Source organism: Squalius cephalus (assembly GCF_949319135.1).
Source record: "Squalius cephalus genome assembly, chromosome: 4".
Lineage (NCBI taxonomy): Eukaryota > Metazoa > Chordata > Actinopteri > Cypriniformes > Leuciscidae > Squalius > Squalius cephalus.
In genome coordinates this window covers 13,579,301-13,597,756 of record NC_137125.1, presented here as the reverse complement: position 1 = coordinate 13,597,756, position 18,456 = coordinate 13,579,301, and the positions used below count along the sequence as shown (strand labels likewise).

The 18,456-nt window shown below is 38.5% G+C and overlaps 1 protein-coding gene across 1 annotated transcript; it reads right to left on the bottom strand.

The window, feature by feature from the left end:
* Window positions 1-3,358: 3,358 nt before the first annotated feature.
* LOC307157424 (guanylate-binding protein 4-like) lies at window positions 3,359-15,857 on the bottom strand. The gene is made up of 10 exons (XM_079869362.1): window positions 15,753-15,857; window positions 14,955-15,147; window positions 14,736-14,863; window positions 13,051-13,160; window positions 12,436-12,623; window positions 11,941-12,183; window positions 11,418-11,698; window positions 5,718-5,930; window positions 5,438-5,540; window positions 3,359-5,113 (listed from the first exon to the last, which is right to left on the bottom strand). The coding sequence occupies exons 2-10, from the start codon at window positions 15,127-15,129 to the stop codon at window positions 4,668-4,670; spliced, it is 1,887 nt and encodes a 628-aa protein (XP_079725488.1). The 5' UTR covers window positions 15,130-15,147; window positions 15,753-15,857; the 3' UTR covers window positions 3,359-4,667.
* Between the last annotated feature and the right edge of the window lie 2,599 nt (window positions 15,858-18,456).

Here is an 18,456-nt window from a genome sequence, read left to right as displayed (position 1 = left end):
CATATGTTTGCCTACATCATATGTAGCACAAATGTTAACTAATATCACTTTGTAGACGCAATATATAAACTTTTTGTTTATTTAAACTAAACATGAAACTTTGATAAGTAGGTAGTTTAGTTAGTGTGTGCTCCTCCTACATAGTATGGCTATCACCAGACCAAGCTCAATCTTTTAAGATTGAACATTAGTTTGGGGAGTATTTTCTCCCCAAACTACAAACTGTGTTTCTCCCCAAACTACAAACTACAAACTCCCCAAACTGTGTTTCTATGTATTTTCTACTGTACAAGAGGCGTGATCAATGGGCATAGTTCAAATGACTCTGTACGCAATTGGATAGTCCTTCAACCAATCAGTGACGCGAAAACTCCAGGCAGGAGTTGCAAAACTCCAGGCAACACGTGTCAACAAATGTGTTGGTTTGGAGCATTGATTAGCGATTTGCAGAAGCAGCAGTGGCATCGAGCAATTTTTGCAGGTTGTGCAAAAAAAAACATGAAAGTGAGTGGTATTTACACCCACTCGAGCGATTTGTTTGCTAAACTAAAGAAGCCATGAGCATCGTCAAGAGGTTAAAAGGAATAGGACTGACGTTTGTGGTGCGAGAGATGGGTAAATCAGATAGAGTGTGTGCTTCTCTATCGTCATTGGGTTAAACCCACCAATAGCGCGCCGAGTGGATAAGCCAGTTTGTGATTGGTTCCCACAAATTTGTAACCGAAGCAGGAGAAATAAATGTACAGGTTTCCAGCCTTAGCTGCTGGGCGAAATCAAATAGCCAGCAGATCGGGCTGGGTTTACCCAGTCTACCTCCTACAGGCAGTGGGGGAAGTTTTGTTACAAAGGTTTGTAGAGGATTGATTGTGACAGTCATTGCCCGTGAGATGTGTGTCAGGCAGAATCAGCACCTCTGTAAAGTAGATCATCTTTAGAATATATAATGTATTTTATTTTACAATCACTAAAAAAATCAGTATTATTTACTGATTATATACACTTTACATTTATAACTTGGGATTCCATGCAGAGCCGTCGCATTGACTGTGCGAACTGTGCAACCGCACAGGGCCTCGCGCCACTAGGGGGCCTCGCAATCCTGCTGTTTTTTTGTTTTTTGTTTTTTGAAAAAATTATTATTATTTTTTTTGTCCCCACCACTTTTTAAAACATCTCGCGGCACGAATGTAACAATTCTACAAATAAATAAAACATCTCCAGTTAACTGGCAGAGCATTCATTTCATTTGTTTTTTTAAATAAGAGACGAAGCGCTGAAATGTGTTTTTTAAATAAAGTGATCAAAGTGCTCGTTGCCGCTGTGATCAGTGGCGCGGATACAGTGTTTTCTCGTGTGGCTCGCGCACATGCCGCACTGTCTTCACTCGGACGCGCGCATCAATCCGTTTCGGATACTCTATTCGTTCTGGTGAAATCACAAAACATAATGCACACAAATGTGTCCCTGCTTGATATACAACCACTGATGCACATAATCGGTTTTGATGAGAAAAAAAAAACTATACGAGTGCGGATTAGAACCCAAAATCTCTGACATGCTTGGCGAAAATTCTACCACTGAACCATTCAGATACACGTTGATTGAGTAGGCGGATCTATGTAGGCCTATGTATTCACACGAAAATTCTCGAGCTGACTTGAAGTAAAGTCACTCGTTGCACACTTGATTTTTTTCCCTCTTAAATAAATAGCAAAAAGTCATAGCTGAGACTATGTGCATGATTATGCTGTATTATTCTACTTGATAAAAAAGTATTGCAGCGAGATTATGCATGCAATAGAACTAGAACAGCTACGTCCGTATGACCGTTATTCATGTGCAATTGAGCATCCACATCAAGAGCAGGGCCTCACATTTCAAGTTCGCACAGGGCCTCGCACCCCACCTGCGACGGCACTGATTCCATGCATACATTTATTACAGTATAAACAGGATTACAGTATATATAGTGCTATATAATTAAATGTGATTTTACTTGCTTTATAGACCTTATGCGCCAGAGAAACGTGGGCACCGCCATCTTTAGAATATTGTCTTTGAACTTCCGTTTTTGCGGTCGCTCTGTATATTCCTATGGCATTGCTTGTCCAGGAGTAATTAGCTTTTGAAGTGGATTTACTTAATGTAAAGTTAACGAATGTTATCATGAGGATTGTAATGTTTAAAGCAGATGTCGTAACAAATGTCAGTGGACCGGGAAGATTTTAAAACGAGCCGTTCATTCATAAATAGGCAATATCACTGTGAAAATACAGACCGGAAGTCAAAAGACAACGAGCGCAGCACTGAAAAGGGGCGGGGCTACATAAAGTCTATAGCTGAACTATACTATACTATACTTTTTTCATAATTTCATAACTTTAGCAACATTGGCATTACTTTATTACTATGAAGCTGCTTTGAAACAATCTGTATTGTATAAAGCACCATATAATTAAATCACTTGCAGCAAAATATCACCACAGAAACTCACAGAAATGTCCTCTCCTCCTACTCATATTATATTATTATTCCACCTTTACAACATTACCTCTGATTATTATAAACATCATGTTGCCTTACTCTGATCAGTCTAATCTAATGTTTACAGAACATTGAAGATCTAGGCAACATTCCCCCAAACAACTGCTGTGATTCACTGATCCAGGACGAAGGTTGGCTGCAGCTGGCAAAGGCTTCACATGCTCACTTCAGTGAGGATCTGAGACATTCAGGGTGCTTCTCAATATCCCTCCTCGTCTCCTCGCTCCTCCGTCCTCCATCCTATGACCCGGAAACCGATCGAGCACAGCCATCTTGAAGGACATCTCAATTCTCTAATTGCACCGCGAGGAGTCAAGGATCGAGGAGTGAGGAAGCTTCTTGAGGAGTCATAAGCGAGGATACACAGGTGCATCCTATGCGGAAGAGTTTTATCCACTAAACGTGACGCACGTATAAATTCTCCTCCCCCTTCACATCAGTCACAATCATTTTCATTTATACTTTACCTTTGCAGTTTATATAAACCACACATCTCACATACTTCAACAGGGTATCTTGCTTTATTATTTATTATGAATTTCTTAAATAACCAAACTTCAACAACATAAGGGCAGATCCTTTGAGCGCTGCTGATGACGCTGTGAAGTGACGCTCGAGTGATCAAGTATTCCAATGTATAAAAAAAGCTTTCATTCGATTCCTCCGTCCTCCTTTTCTTTCCTTGCGTCCTTCCCTCGCATCCTACAGGGGGAGGAGCTGAGACGCGGGGAAAGGAAACGAGGATGCACAAATAAGAATTGAGAAGCACCCCCTGTGTCACGGTCTGGGTTGATGAAAGGAACGAGGACTCAAGTGCAGGAACAATGGGTATTTATTGAGTGGTAAAAATAAAACAAAAATACAAACAAAAAACTCCCCGTGGGGGAAAACAAGGCAGGCATCAAGCTCAACAGAACTATGGCAGGAAACAGGAAACAGGAGGGAACATAGACATTGAACTAGCACAGTGCTGCGTTCCAGCCCAAAATTGTCATGCCCTTCACTCGCTAACTTCCCTCCGTCTCGTTCACTCGGATGTACGTCATTGCTTACGTTGCACGAGTTCCACTACTGGCAGAAACTGCGGTGGGCTGAATTGGAACGTCCTAAGCCCTTGATCACTTGGAATCAGCTGTGGAGTTGATTTATTTATTTATTTATTTATTTTTCCCTTTAAGAATGTGTTTAATGCAGCATCCAAATGTTTATAGGTGTGTTTGGGTTGTTTAAAAAAATTTTTTTTTGAATTAATATATCATAGAGTTGTTTGTTGTGGTGGTGATTAGATGAGATCTGTGGGGACGTCACAATCGTACTGCATTGTGGGACATATAGGTGTCTGAAGTGTACATATGAAGTAGACTCGCTCCCTCTGTCAAAATTGAGGGAACGAGGATCTGTCCATATAAACTTCCCTCGTCCACTTCACGAAGTGGAACGCACTTCAAAATGGCGGCAGGGATTCCCCCGAGGGGAAGTGCTTAGGGAAGTTCGCAAGTGCGTGTCTAAAAGTGGACTAGAACGCAGCCCAGGACTGCAAACACAGGGAGAATAAATAGGGAAGCAAACAAAAGAGGGTAACGAGGGAAGGCAGGTAGGGCAAATTAATCAATAATCAGGTAACAAGATGGAAAGGGTAAGACAATCAACGAGAAGAAACAAGAAAACACAAGACAAGCCATGTGCTCACAACAAACAGGACTATGACAAACCGGGAGTGTCAGAGCTCTGTCACCAAACCAAGATATAAACTAGACAGAACCCTCACATTCAGCCTATGAAGTTTTTACTGCTAAATTAAATCTAATACTAATCAAGCCAAACGTAATCATTTAGACAGTGGCTACAATGCTAATGCTATCAGATATGTTTCTGTCAGATTCTAAATTCCAAAATCAGCCTAACAGACGATGTAATTTACATAAATGGATGATCAGCTACCAAACATTACCATATTAAATTGACAAAATGCAGAACTTGAAACAGCTAAAAGTTTATAGTTTAGCTAAAAGTTTATAGCTATGATTTCAAAACAACAAAAAGTCACATCAAATGCAGTGAGATTATAGTAATTACAAATTCAGAAATCTGTAAAAGCAATGATCTACATCTTTCAATACATTTCACTGTATAGAACAGCGGGATCGAGATGCGGGTCTGGGTCTGCTATTTATTGCTTGCATCTGCTGATTGTGCTGCTGCCTCAGTACTTCCATGTTCTGTTCATTTCTTCGCTGCTGATCTGATATCATCTGTGCATACTTTCTCGATGTACTCTCCTCTACCTCTGCATTCTTTCTCTTCAACTCATTTATCTCCCAGGTCATCCTGTCAGCTTTCTCCTGAAAGCCCTTCTCCATCAGGGAAGACTGCTCCCTCAGCTTACTCTCCATTGCGCGCTTTGTCTCCTGTTGTTGGCGGGACATCTCCTCTTCCATCCTTTCAATGACCTGTCTCACCCTCTCTTCATTATTCTGTTGTTCAGTCTCCATCTTCTCCTCCAGTTGACGCTGCCTCTCTTCTTGGGCTATAATTTCCTGTTCCAGAAGGACTGCCCTTTCTCTCTCCTCTGGGAGCCAAAAAAAGAAGGAAGGAGAAGTTTAAGGAAACAGGTGAATTAAAGATGGAGAAGAGACAAGAGTCCAATCATGGAGACAATCTAACATAAATAAACTCTACAGTGTCATCTCACATGTTTACAGTGAGTACACTGAAAACTTGCAGAACTCAAAACATTGTGGATATGAAACGAGATTGCCTCTGATTCTCTTGCTTATATAGCTTACTGTTTTTACTTAGAGCAGGTTTTATTGAAAACAACAACTGTACAACTGGGATGGTGCTATTCACCACATCATGTGTGTCTACTATGTTGAAAACACAAAGCTTTTACCACAAATCCTTCTTTCATTTTCAGTTAGTTTATCATCAGCTTGCAGAATGGCTGTGGTCACTGCAACCTTTTCCTGTAGAAACTTCTCCAACACCTCAGCAATCTTTGAGGACACACAAGGGAAGAGTAAAAGTGGTGTTAAAAATATAACATCACTTTACATTCAAAATATATACCACACTATTGTTATTGCATAATTATGGCTTTGCTGCATTTGAACTAATATTAAATAATATAGAAAATACGATTGTCATAATGTGTATGATTTAACATTTATGACCTTGACTTCTTTGCAGGCCAGTGTATTGTACTGATACACAATGTCCTCCAGGTCCTGGCAGAAGAGATCGTAACCACCAGCTTTGGCATAAAATCCTTGATTGATTCTTTCTGTCATTGGGTCAGAGAGAACTGACATAAGACTTTCACATTTTGCCTCAGAAGCCTTCTCATTGTCCCAGAGATACGCATCAAACTGACGACTGATGGCTTCCTAAAACAGCACACAGAAAAACAGGAAGGATACTTAATGCTCATTATTTGGGTTATTTTGCATATTATCCATCTAATCATTCAACAGATGCTTTTATCCAAAGCAACTTACAAGTCAATATTTACCTACAGTTGTGTTCAAAATTATTTAACCCCCACTGAAATTGATTGTTTTGGCCGGTTTGACATTGATTTTGATCATTCAGTCATCCTGCTTACAATTAAATCAAAGAGGCACGTGTAGGTCAGACAAATATAACATAACATTTATAATGAAATAACCACAAATGTCTTTTCTGTGCTCACATTATTATCAGTTTTATTCAACCCCCAAGTGACATTCAATCTTAGTACTTAGTACAACATCCTTTTACAGTTATAACAGCTTTTAAACGTGAAGCATAGCTTGACACAAGTGTCTTGCAGCGATCTACGGGTATCTTCGCCCATTCATCATGGGCAAAAGCCTCCAGTTCAGTCACATTCTTAGGCTTGCGCACTGCAACTGCTTTCTTTAAGTCCCACCAGAGGTTCTCAATCGGATTTAAGTCTGGTGACTGCGATGGCCACTTCAAAATGTTCCAGCCTTTAATCTGCAACCATGCTCTAGTGCAGTGGTTCTCAAAGTGGGGTCCGTGGCGCACTGCCTGGGGGTCTGTGGAAAGTTCGCTATAAAATATAAACATACCCGGAGAAAGTGCAGGGCCCATCGTCATTCATTACTCCCGCGTGTGTAACGTTAGACCAATGAACATTCGGCTTTTACATTACGTCAATCTACCAAAACATTTCCCTCAGGTTTTAACTTCACGTCTCACAGCTAATGAATTAATAAAAGCCAATTAAACAGGCGCATTGTGTTCATCAGCACTCCCCCTGCTTTAACTTTGGGCCAATAGAAACTCTGTTGTATTACGTCAATCTGTCAAAGTCGTTATTTCGACATAATATCTCGTAATTTCGCCATAATAAGGGGACATTCTAATCTGCATTAAGCCACATTAAGCGTTCTTATAATGGTTTTCTATGGGAGGAAAATGCTTAACGTGTATGCATTTGTTGCGTTGCATATGAACGTTGCGTTCATATTCTGGGCTCATCTGATTTACATAGCCTACTTTGTTATGATTTTAGTATCATAATGATTAATAAATGCACGCACAATTATCCGTGAACTTGATTTGAACAAATGCCTTTCAACTTGTTTGTGAAAAGTTCAGAATTAAATGAATGTGCAGCAATTTGCAGAGAGTCTGTAGGCCTGTTGTAGCCATTAAATAAGCGCATTTAGTTTCATATTTGTTCAAATATTATGATGTTATTTTGTTTCCGTTTATGTTGATTTATGAAAAGTGAACAGCACGAGTAAACATGGAGCGGGTTAGACATGATTTTGACCACTTCATTAAGTTTTGTTTTGTAGAAAGCCTTTCTTTAAAGTGAATTTCGTTTTGTATAAATTGTATCTTAATTTTAATACATTTTTCATCAACCAATTGCCTGTATTTAATGAATAAGATGCAAATATAAAAGACAATAATCATGGAGGCGCCCGCGCGGTCACTTGCACTGCACGTTAACTGGAGCTCATCTCATCCTAACTTAACGAAACTCAATGTATGCCTCACACAGACATGAGAAATACATTAAATACACAAAGCTTGAAATGTCTTTAAACGAAATAATTCAAAACGAAAAGAAAAAGGTTACTCTGATTATGTAATCCATGATGTGCATTTCTCACTATAGGCGCGCTCATTACGAATATGGCGATCGTCAACTTCATCTTTGCAGCAGACGCTGTAATAAAAATCAATGCATGCGTCACCGGATTTACAAATGCACATCTTGCTTGTTGTACGCACACATATTATAACATTATTATAAATTAATACATCTTTTAGAATATTTGATTGAATGCTGAATGTTGCGCTTGTTCAATTTAATAAAATTAAAACTTTAATTGTGATCATTAAAATAATTGAATATTAAATATTTAGTGGCCAAGTTTAGCTCATTCATTAATAGTGTATATATATATATATATATATATATATATATATATATATATATATATATATATATATATATATATATATAATTGCGCAGCTCCCCCTGTCAATGATCTAGCACCCCCTCAGCACATGCGTTAACGATTTTGCCGGGGCTTCAGCCCCGAATGTTTTGAGTGTAGCCCTGAATGTTATTTGAAAAGTTGACTGACAAAAATGAAACTGGACAATAGCCTAAACCCCCGAAATCATAAGTCGCCTTATTTCATTTTGCTTTGGCTTTGCTGCTGCTTTTACTGCTATATGTCAGTAAAACTTTCCTGTCGTATCAGCCGTGTGCTCGCAGCGTGCACTCTTCAATATCAAGCGCAAATGCAGCGCGCCCTGTATCACGCAAAAGAAACTACGAGCATGTACGTCGTGTTCTGTCGTCAATTAAGTATTGAAATAACCAAAAGGGAGATTAAAACTGCGTAATTTTTCATTATTAATATTCTAACATTTTATCAATATTGCAAAGCCATCAAAACTGACCCGTGTCATAAAAAAATTATTTTGTGACCAAAAATGTGAAAAATACATCTAGCCTAAATGATCGTTCTTGACATTCTTTTAACTATAAGCAACCCAATTTGTCTAGATCTGTAATATTATTTCCTTTGTATAATGAGCTTGTCTTTGTTTTAAATTATATTGTATTTTTATTGTGAGTGTGAATTGCTGCACAGTCCTGTGATTTAGTCAGCTTGATTAACATTATTACAATGTATTCCTATTTAACACAGATGTTCTTTGCTAATTACAGAAACTATAAGCAAAATATAAGTATAGATATATATTTATAAAATAAACAAACAAAAGATTGCACTAGTGTTTGAAATGTAACATCTATATGCAAAATAATCCTTAAAAGATTTCTCATTTAAGGCCATTCCTGTTTGGAATATGTGATTGTGTATTGTCAACAACAATAAGAAGAAACATTCTGCATTTCCATTTTGTAGTGTGGACCATTCATTTCAACATTTATCATCATTCTCATGTTTAAGAATCTGTTATCTGCTTGATAATTTATGCTACTGCCCACTGACATGCTTTTAAAGCTATTGTTATCCATTTTTTTGGGGCCTTCAAACACCTTAAAATGCACATATGTAGGTCCGATAAATCCAAATTTTCTCGGGGGACCATGCCCCCGAACCCCCCTAACTACCTCACATTTGAATGCGCGTGTCTGTGGGGTAATGTGGGGCTGGTGTGGCTGCCCCCTGCATATAGACCTACAATATACATTATTCTCTGTATCGAATCATGTTATCTTGTAACCCACCCCCAGCCCCTGATGTTTCAGGCTCAGCCCCTGATGTTTTTAAAACCTAAAAACGCCCCTGCCCCTTTCCCATCTTTCTCTCTCTCTCTCTCTCTCTCTCTCTCTCTCTCTCTCTCTCTCTCTCTCTCTCTCTCTCACACACACACACATGATTTAGCTATTACATTTGTGTTGCGGTTATGAGGGGGTCCTTGGAATTTTTTCTGCCCTATGAGGGGTCCCCATCTCCATATAGTTTGAGAACCCCTGCTCTAGTGGACTTGGAGGTATGCTTAGGATCATTGTCCTGTTGAAAGGTCCAACGTCTCCCAAGCCTCAGGTTTGTGACGGACTGCATCACATTGTCATCCAATATCTCCTGGTACTGAAGAGAATTCATGGTACCTTGCACACGCTGAAGCTTCCCAGTACCTGCAGAAGCAAAACAGCCCCAAAGCATGATTGACCCCCCGCCATGCTTCACTGTAGGCAAGGTGTTCTTTTCTTCATAGGCCTTGTTCTTCCTCCTCCAAACATAGCGTTGATCCATGGGCCCAAACAGTTCTAATTTTGTTTCATCAGTCCACAGAACACTATCCCAAAACTTCTGTGGTTTGTCCACATGACTTTTGGCATACTGCAGTCGACTCTTCTTATTCTTTGGAGACAGCAAGGGGGTGCGCCTGGGAGTTCTGGCATGGAGGCCTTCATTACGCAGGGTGCGCCGTATTGTCTGAGCAGAAACTTCAGTACCTACATCTGACAAATCTTTTCTCAGTTCCTCAGCAGTCACACGGGGACTTTTCTCCACTCTACGCTTCAGGTAGCGCACAGCAGTCGAAGTCAGCATCTTCTTTCTGCCACGACCAGGTAGCGTTTCAACAGTGCCCTTTGCCTTGAATTTGCGAATGATGCTTCCTATGGTGTCTCTTGGTATGTTTAACATCTTTGCAATCTTCTTATAGCCATTGCCCTTCCTGTGAAGAGTAATCACCTCTTCTCTTGTCTTCCTGGACCATTCTCTTGACTTCACCATGTTTGTAACCACACCAGTAAATGTCTAGAAGGAGCTGAGTGTCACAGTCATTTTAAAGCTGCCTAATTGGTGCTTATTAGGCTTTATTGCTGCTCCCTGACATCCACAGGTGTTTTCAATACCTGATTGAAAACACTTCAATGAACCTCTGTTCTTCAGAGTGGTAGTCTTTAAGGGGTTGAATAATTGTGTCAATGAAGAATTCACAAAAGAAACATTTACTACTGTATTACAAAACCAATTGATGTCATTTTAGTTGCATATGGTTCTTTAAGAAGTCCTTGTAGGATTTCATTCTGAATACAATTACAAATGTACACTAAATTCCCTAAAACCATTTACAGCATTGGGGGGGTTGAATAATTTTGAACACAACTGTACCAGTGGTGGAAGCTACCATGCCATGTGTCTTATCCTAACCACTGGGAACAAGTAGGGGTTCAGTGTCTTACCCAAGGACACTTGATATATATAGCCAGGATGCACCAGGGTTTGAACCAGGAACCTTTTGACTATCAGTGAATTTCTCTACCCCCTGAGCCACTGTTTTCCAGGTTAAACTTAGATGTTTATAAATTAAAAAATAAATTATGTTTTATTAACAAAGTTCGGTAGGAGCATGTTCAGATAATTAACACAAGTGGAGAGCACTCAGCAATCAATGGTAAGAGGTATATGGTAAGGTATAATGGTAAGACCACCCCTTCTCCACACTTCTAGTCCTAACCACTTACATACGGGGGGAGTACTCTGGGTTTGGGCCAAACTCTGAGCTCGTGGGCCTCCCCCTGGACAGCACGCCAAATACGCATTAAACTTTACCCGCTCAAATTGTATGTAAGTGTGAACTCGTGAAATTCATTAGAGGGAGTGAGAGATGCATACCTGTTTAATAACTTCAAAACCAGGGGACTTTATCCCCTAGTTATTGAGAAATATTATGTACAGTAGCTCAGAGTGACGTATGCGTGTGTGTGTGCTTCAATGAAAACAGTATATTAATATAGAACGGTGATTCGTAGACTTGGAACTACCTGTGCAATAAACAATTTTATAACACACCTTCCAGCCAATCAGACTTCAGTATTCAGACAGACCATGGTATAATTTGGTATGGCAACTCCCACCTACCTCTAAAGATGTCAAGTACGTCCCATCATGGTCCCTGAAGGAGCGTTTCATGAAGGTTTGTGTTGCCATGAGGCTGAAACACTGGTGTTCCAGGGTGATTTCATTCAGTTCCACAGGGAAAGAGTCCTTCAGCTTCTCCATTCCACTCTGGTAAACCTCAAGGCCCTCCTTCACTGCAGCCTCATTCTCAATCATTGACATGGCGATTACAGCGTTCTCCAGACACGGCACAGCCCCACTGGAGATGGTGTCCACGTACGTTTTCACAAGATGACCCAAAACTTTAGGGAGGCAGAGGGGTCAAACACAAAGAATTAAAAAAGGTCAATATAAATGGACACTGGCTACTTAGAGTAGCAGATGGCAGGTAATGTGGTTAACTGAGAGGTTTAATTTCTGAAGCTGTTTTTGATTTTTCAAGCATCATGTCACTAAGATGTTGGTGAATAAAATGTGCAAAAATAGGAAACACTGCCCACCATACAAAAAGGGCAATCCAAAACATTGAGGCTTCCTGATTTACCTCTTCCAGTGACCGTGTGTCCATCTTTCAGATTTTTCGCTTGGCTCTGGTCAAAGATAAACTGGCAGAAACGATCAGTGACCTCCAAGAATTGTTTTGAAATCTCAGCTGGGTCCAGCGTCTCCAGATAAGAGACATTGTCCGGATTGGTTGGGAATGGGAAGGTGAAACATTTCCGTGAAGGGAAATATTTACGAATACACTCTCTTGGAAGGTTGTAATTATTCACTTGACTCGAGTTACCTTCAAAAGAACAACACAAAGCTTTCCTTTAGTCAAATGATACACAGTGTACAAAATTAACTCTTTAAAATCAAAGAAACTGTAAGCCTCCAATTTATCTTCAAAAAATAAATAAATGATAATGACCAATTGACTAGATAAACACAGGAAGCTAAAATCTGTTATTGGAACAGTTCCACATATCCATAAACTAGCTACATAATCTGATAATGCAGGTAATTAAAAAAAAAACTTTCAGGCTTTAAATATTACCTAGTTTTAGCTTCAGAGCAAACTCTAGATATTCATCTTCTGTTGCGTCTTGGCCATTGATTTTTAGCTGCAGAGTGAAGTCCCTCACAGCCCAGATGAAACTAGGGAAGAACTTCACAAACTCTGAATCATCTACAACTTCATCAGGTGATTTGATCTTGATGTACTCTGTTAGCTCAGCGACATATATGTTTACTGTGAGTTAAAGAACTGATTAGATAGATTCACTATAAGCCATATATAAAATCAGTTGTTATTTACCAAATGTAGCCAAAGGCCAAATTCCAAAATACATAATATGAAGGCCATAATGACATTGAGTCTTTGTAATTTAAATGCATGAAAATCTTTTTGAAATATAATTTGCAAGCTCTAAAATTAAACAAAGAGGAATTGTGACTGCACTTGTTGCTTTATCCTGGTAACATAGTAGATGCATGGTCATTATTATCTAACTCATATTTATGTATATATCAATATTAATATATCAATGTATACATTTATTAATTTTACATCAAATTACTTGACAGTCATACACAACAACAATATATTTTTAAGATCCTGCTTTTGGAGGGCAAATTGACAATGAAATTCAAATTATGATCAGAAGGATACTGCATTTCCTCTATGGCCCGGTTGTCGATAGTTCCTCGGCTGTTCAGCACTAGAGTGCTACTCAGAAGGACGGCCAGAGAGAAGATCTTGGTGTCATGCTTTGAGTCCCCCTGAGATAAATAGGATGTGTGGATTTGACATGAGACCATAATAGAGACAAAATGCCTGACATTTTATTGAATGGTGCTCTAAATAATGATCTGTAATTGTGAGATTGGTGTACAATATGATATTTCAGATCCTGAAGATATTAATTCTCATGCTGCTTTTATCACAGTTTATTTCGCCATCTGTATGGATGGAGAGTAGCGCCTTGATCGTGAGCATCTTTGTCTGTATACAGACTTTCTCTTTCTTCTTCCCCCAGCTAAATATAATAACTAAAGTCATCACTACGACACACATTAACCAGCATCGGCTCTGGCTCTTGTTCAAACAGATGCATTCTGGGATTGATTGTAATGTTAATAGGTTCTGGTCCTGGGATTACATTTTGTAGCATTCCGGGTTCATCTTGCATTCACACAGAAGACTCTCCAGCAATTTATGCAATCAAAGTTTTTTGTGAATGAAGAGATAGATAGATAGATAGATAGACAAATAATCTTTAAAACTCACTCTAGGGTCTATAGATCCACCCCCAACTAGGGCATGAAGGGCCTCAGTGACTACCATGAACTGATAAGAGGGTTTATTGCTGTTAAAAATATGGTCATGCAAATGAGCAAGCTTGAAACGAAGAGCCACAAATTTCCAACAGAGGAATTTTACTGCTTGGAAATTCCACCTTTCTCATTGGTCAAGCAAACCCGGAGGGGACCTTTCTCAGGCTTTATATAGCCTCTACACAAGCCCTTTCCTCGCTTGGCCTTCTCGGTACGTTCGCGTAGCCTCACCAGGCCCCAGGGCACCAGGCCTTGACTCACAACCGGCCATTCAGGAGAGAGAGGACTCTCTCAACCACAACAGAATCAAGGACAACATCGGGAGTTTGTCTCAATTTCTTCATTCAATGCAGAAGAAGTCAATCGCTACTCCAACTATCGAGTCACGGAACCAATGAGATCTTCTTCAAAGACGTCACACACTGCTTCCACTGCAAGGGAGATGCAAGTATCGCACATTTTAAACGGGTTTAATAATAAGCGGTAGACGCCTCTTTTGAAAGAAGAAAGATTATGGTTCTTTTCATAGTTAAATGGATCTTTTCCATAGTTTAATTTCCTGTTTCAGGTTTCATTCTGTCACTTACCATTTTACCCATGTATGGGTGATTGTGTGTATGTGTGTTTAGATTAGTGGTGTTTGTTATTTAGTTGATAAAATGTGTGCACAATACATATTTGGTTCTGATTATCTGCCTTGCAAACAAAGTCAATTTAATTATTACAGATTCTGACTACATGTTCTGTGTAGTACTGTACAGTAAGACAATTATTTGCCAACATTGTAAATGAATATTTCTATTTATTAATTAATTAATTAATAATCAATATTAAGTGTTCACAGGATAAAATGATTAATTGATTGTAATATTACTGTATCTACATCAAGTTTATCTGATTAACTGACCCAAATATTGATAATTAATCATAAGTTATACATATTCATTGTTAATATTTCCCTTTTGAGCTAATTTGCTACAATAGACAGATACTACATGATGAAACTAGTTTGGCAGTCACCTTGTCCACGTCTCCGAGTCCCTCAGTGTCCAGCAGCACCAGAGTGGTTCCTGCTTTAGTGGGGTGAGACACACACCACATCCAGATGCCCTTCGTCTTGGACTCGATGGTGCTGCCCAGCGCAAATCCTGATAAAAAACAAAGACCTGTATGCATACAGGTAACTGCACAATGTTTCTCTTGAGCTTCTGGATGCTCTCAGCACTGTACAGTTCTAACCTGTTTGTTTCCCCGCAAGGCGATTCATCAGGTAGGACTTCCCGGTGCGGTAGAGACCCACCACGGCCACCACCACCACTGGCTCCTGGATCTGCTGCAGGATCTGTAGTGCTGACTCCTGCACACACAGCTTCCCTTCTGACCCAGTGTCAATCAAGCAGACTGGTGTATCCATGATCACTGGAGAATACAGCTGTACAACAGATACACACTTTTAAATTCCTGAATTCCTGTTGAGAAATATTCCAGTAATTCTACAGTACACAACACCAGATCAGCAGTTTTTCCGTTTAGGGAAGTTTCTGTAAAATTATTTATCATGTCGTCTTAACACACACATACACATGTTGAAAGAGAAACAAACAAAAGCCACAGAATTTACTGACTTGTATACATATTTAAACATTACAATAAAACCTACATCTTTCAACACATGCAAACATCCACAATCACATAATGCACACATACACACGTTCACCACAAATGACACAAGCACACTGAATGAGACTAAAATGCTGTAAGCTTTGTTTGTGTCCAGATAAAATATCAGCCCCAATTCAAACTCCTCTTGTCTATAACTTTACTGGGTTTAGTTCATGAACAAAGTCATTTGAAGCTGTAACAAGACATGTCAGGGTGTAGAGATCAATCATACCTACTCAAACACACACACACATTTATACATGGCTTATGGTGACTCTCCATATTTGTAATAGCTTTTATGCCGAGCTAATGATATTTCCTAACAGTTGTATTATCAATACCCATGTAACCCATGGATGAAGGAACATCACTTACTCTTTTGCTTTACTTGACTTCAGCAGCTCGATCTGAGTTGTATACATGTTGTAGCTTCCTCACATTATATCTGTATATCTTAGACACTCCTTCAGGTCCGGCCTCTTAAAGCTAATTGGTCTAGAGTAAGTTAGGGGATTTCCCTTGTCTCTCAGTTTATCTCTGGTTATTCCCTGACTGACTTACATCCACTTTTATTGACTGAGCAAATAACAATGTGCAGTTTAACACTTGGTTTCACTTTCAAAATAAGTTACAAAACATGTTTCAACTGCAACATGTGTTAGCAAATACAAGAACTTGGAGTCTTCCCAGAATGTGCAACCACATTCTCACGGTTAATCTGTGGTGTTTTTAGTTTTCTCCCTCCGAATGAAACTGACTGGGAATTCCCAACAATATCTGACTTTCTCCTGGGTATCAGACTTAATGAAAACATTGGGGAAATATGTTTACCTCTGTGACTCAATCAGGAGAGCCTGATGCTAAAACAATGCATAGGTCAAGAGTCCAATGTCTAGGAAGCTCTTATACTCAAAACACTTTCTACCAGAAAAAATGTATTAGATAGTTTGGATAAAAAAACATATGAAAGAGTAAATAAACCGTACCGGTAGCAACTCATTATAGCAGATCCTTTTAATGGTCAAAAGTAAGTGAGGGAATGACTCATTCTCTGTCAGATTCTTCCTCTAGAAAGGTATAAGGGAATTTTCTGTGATTTCAGCAGTGTTGACATATTGAAAAAATCACATACAACTGTTCAAGAAGATATCAAATTAAAGCTAATGTAAGTGATTTTGGGGAGTAGATTTTAGCACAAATGTTAACTAATATCACTTTGTAGAAGCAATATATACACTTTTTGTTTCTTTAAACTGAACATGATACTTTGACAAGTAGGTAGTTTAGTTAGTGTGTGCTCCTCCTACAGGCAGTGGGGGAGTTTTGTTATAAAGGCTTGTAGAGGATTGTGACAGTCATTGACCGTGAGACGTGTGTCAGCACCAGTAAAGAAGATCATCTTTAGAATATGCAATGTATTTTATTTTACTGTCACTAAAAAAATCAGGGCTCTTCGGATACCATGCTTTATTACCGTATAAACAGTATTACAGCGCCATATGACTTTACTTGCTTTATAGCTTAACTTTACTTTTTTTCATAATTGCTAAACCTTTGCAACATTGCCATTTTATTACTGTGAAGCTGCTTTGAAACAATCTGTATTTTATAGAGCACCATTTAAATACATGTGATTAGGCAAATATCTCTTAGCAAAACATCCACACATAAACTCACACTCCTCTCCTCCTGCTCGTATTGTATTATATCAGCTTTACAACATTACCAATCATCTGGGCCTCTGATTATTAAACAACATATTTTTGTTCATTATAATCAGATTTTTACAGAACATGAAGATCCTCATAAACATATTTGAGGAGTGTAAAGAGGAAAACAATTTATGCCAGGTGTAAAATATCACAAGTCAACAACACTAGCTTTTTTTGCTTTTAATATTATCTAACATAGTGTTATTTTCCTACTGTACTTTTGGAATCAATGGAATCCTGTACAAAAAATTATATGACATCATACAGATCAATTTGTATTAACGTTAGAAATTAAGTTGGAGACATTCAGAGAAAAGATGGATCAAAGATTATTTAGCAACCCCACAAAATCCACGCTAGTCTTCCGTATCCGAATTCAAACGTTCAAGTAACTCCTTAACAGGGTAAATTCTGTGTAGAATTTTAAATGATAATTTTCCACTGAATGTTTTCATATTTAGATGAGCAAAACACTGTTGAACATGGCAAATCATTTTTCTTTAATACACTTAACTTTTTAACATTTAAACTTTATCGCCAATTTCCTTATTTCAAAGTTTTTGTTAAGGCTGCAAATTCCAATCCAGAAGAGGATTTCCTACGCTTGGATCCAGGGAATCTGTAATTATTTTTTATTTTATGTTATATAGGCCTATGTATATCCCCCGGTTTCACAGACAAGGTTTAAGTCTAGTTCCAGATTAAAATGCATGTTTGAGCTGTTTTAACTAAAAGCAACTTGCACTGACAAATCTTAAAATACATCAGTGCCATTTAATGTTTTTTCTAAGGCATGTTTGTTAAATCTAATTAAATGTTCTAATTGAACTAAAGCCTAATCCTGGCTTAATATAAGCTCTGTCTGTGAACCCGGGCCTATATGTTATAAGCTAAAAAGTGTATTGAGTTGTTTGCATAGACTATGATTAACTAAAAGTTTTCATTTCTTATTATTAATAAATGTATTTATATAAAAGTTGAGAATTGTGGGGTTTGTTATTGATGATCATAATAGGTAACTGTAACATGCATCAAGGAAAGTTATATGTGTAGATGTGTGTATGGTATGACTGTATTTTATGGAAAATACTTTTGTTAATCGGATTAATTATATCTTAGTAAAATGATGTCTGCGCAACATCAATCTGATGTCTTGCAGCTGTATTAACATCTCAAGAACAATAAACTGTAAACAGTCATGAACAATAAACAGCTGTACATAGTGAAACATAAAGCTCAATATAAGACACCTCATTCTTTTTTTCTCTTTTCTAACAAACCACTAACAGTCCTGTGAATAGAACAAATACGGTATAAGGCTGGTGATGCAATCCTTCATCATGGTATATTTCTGACCGTCGCGAGCT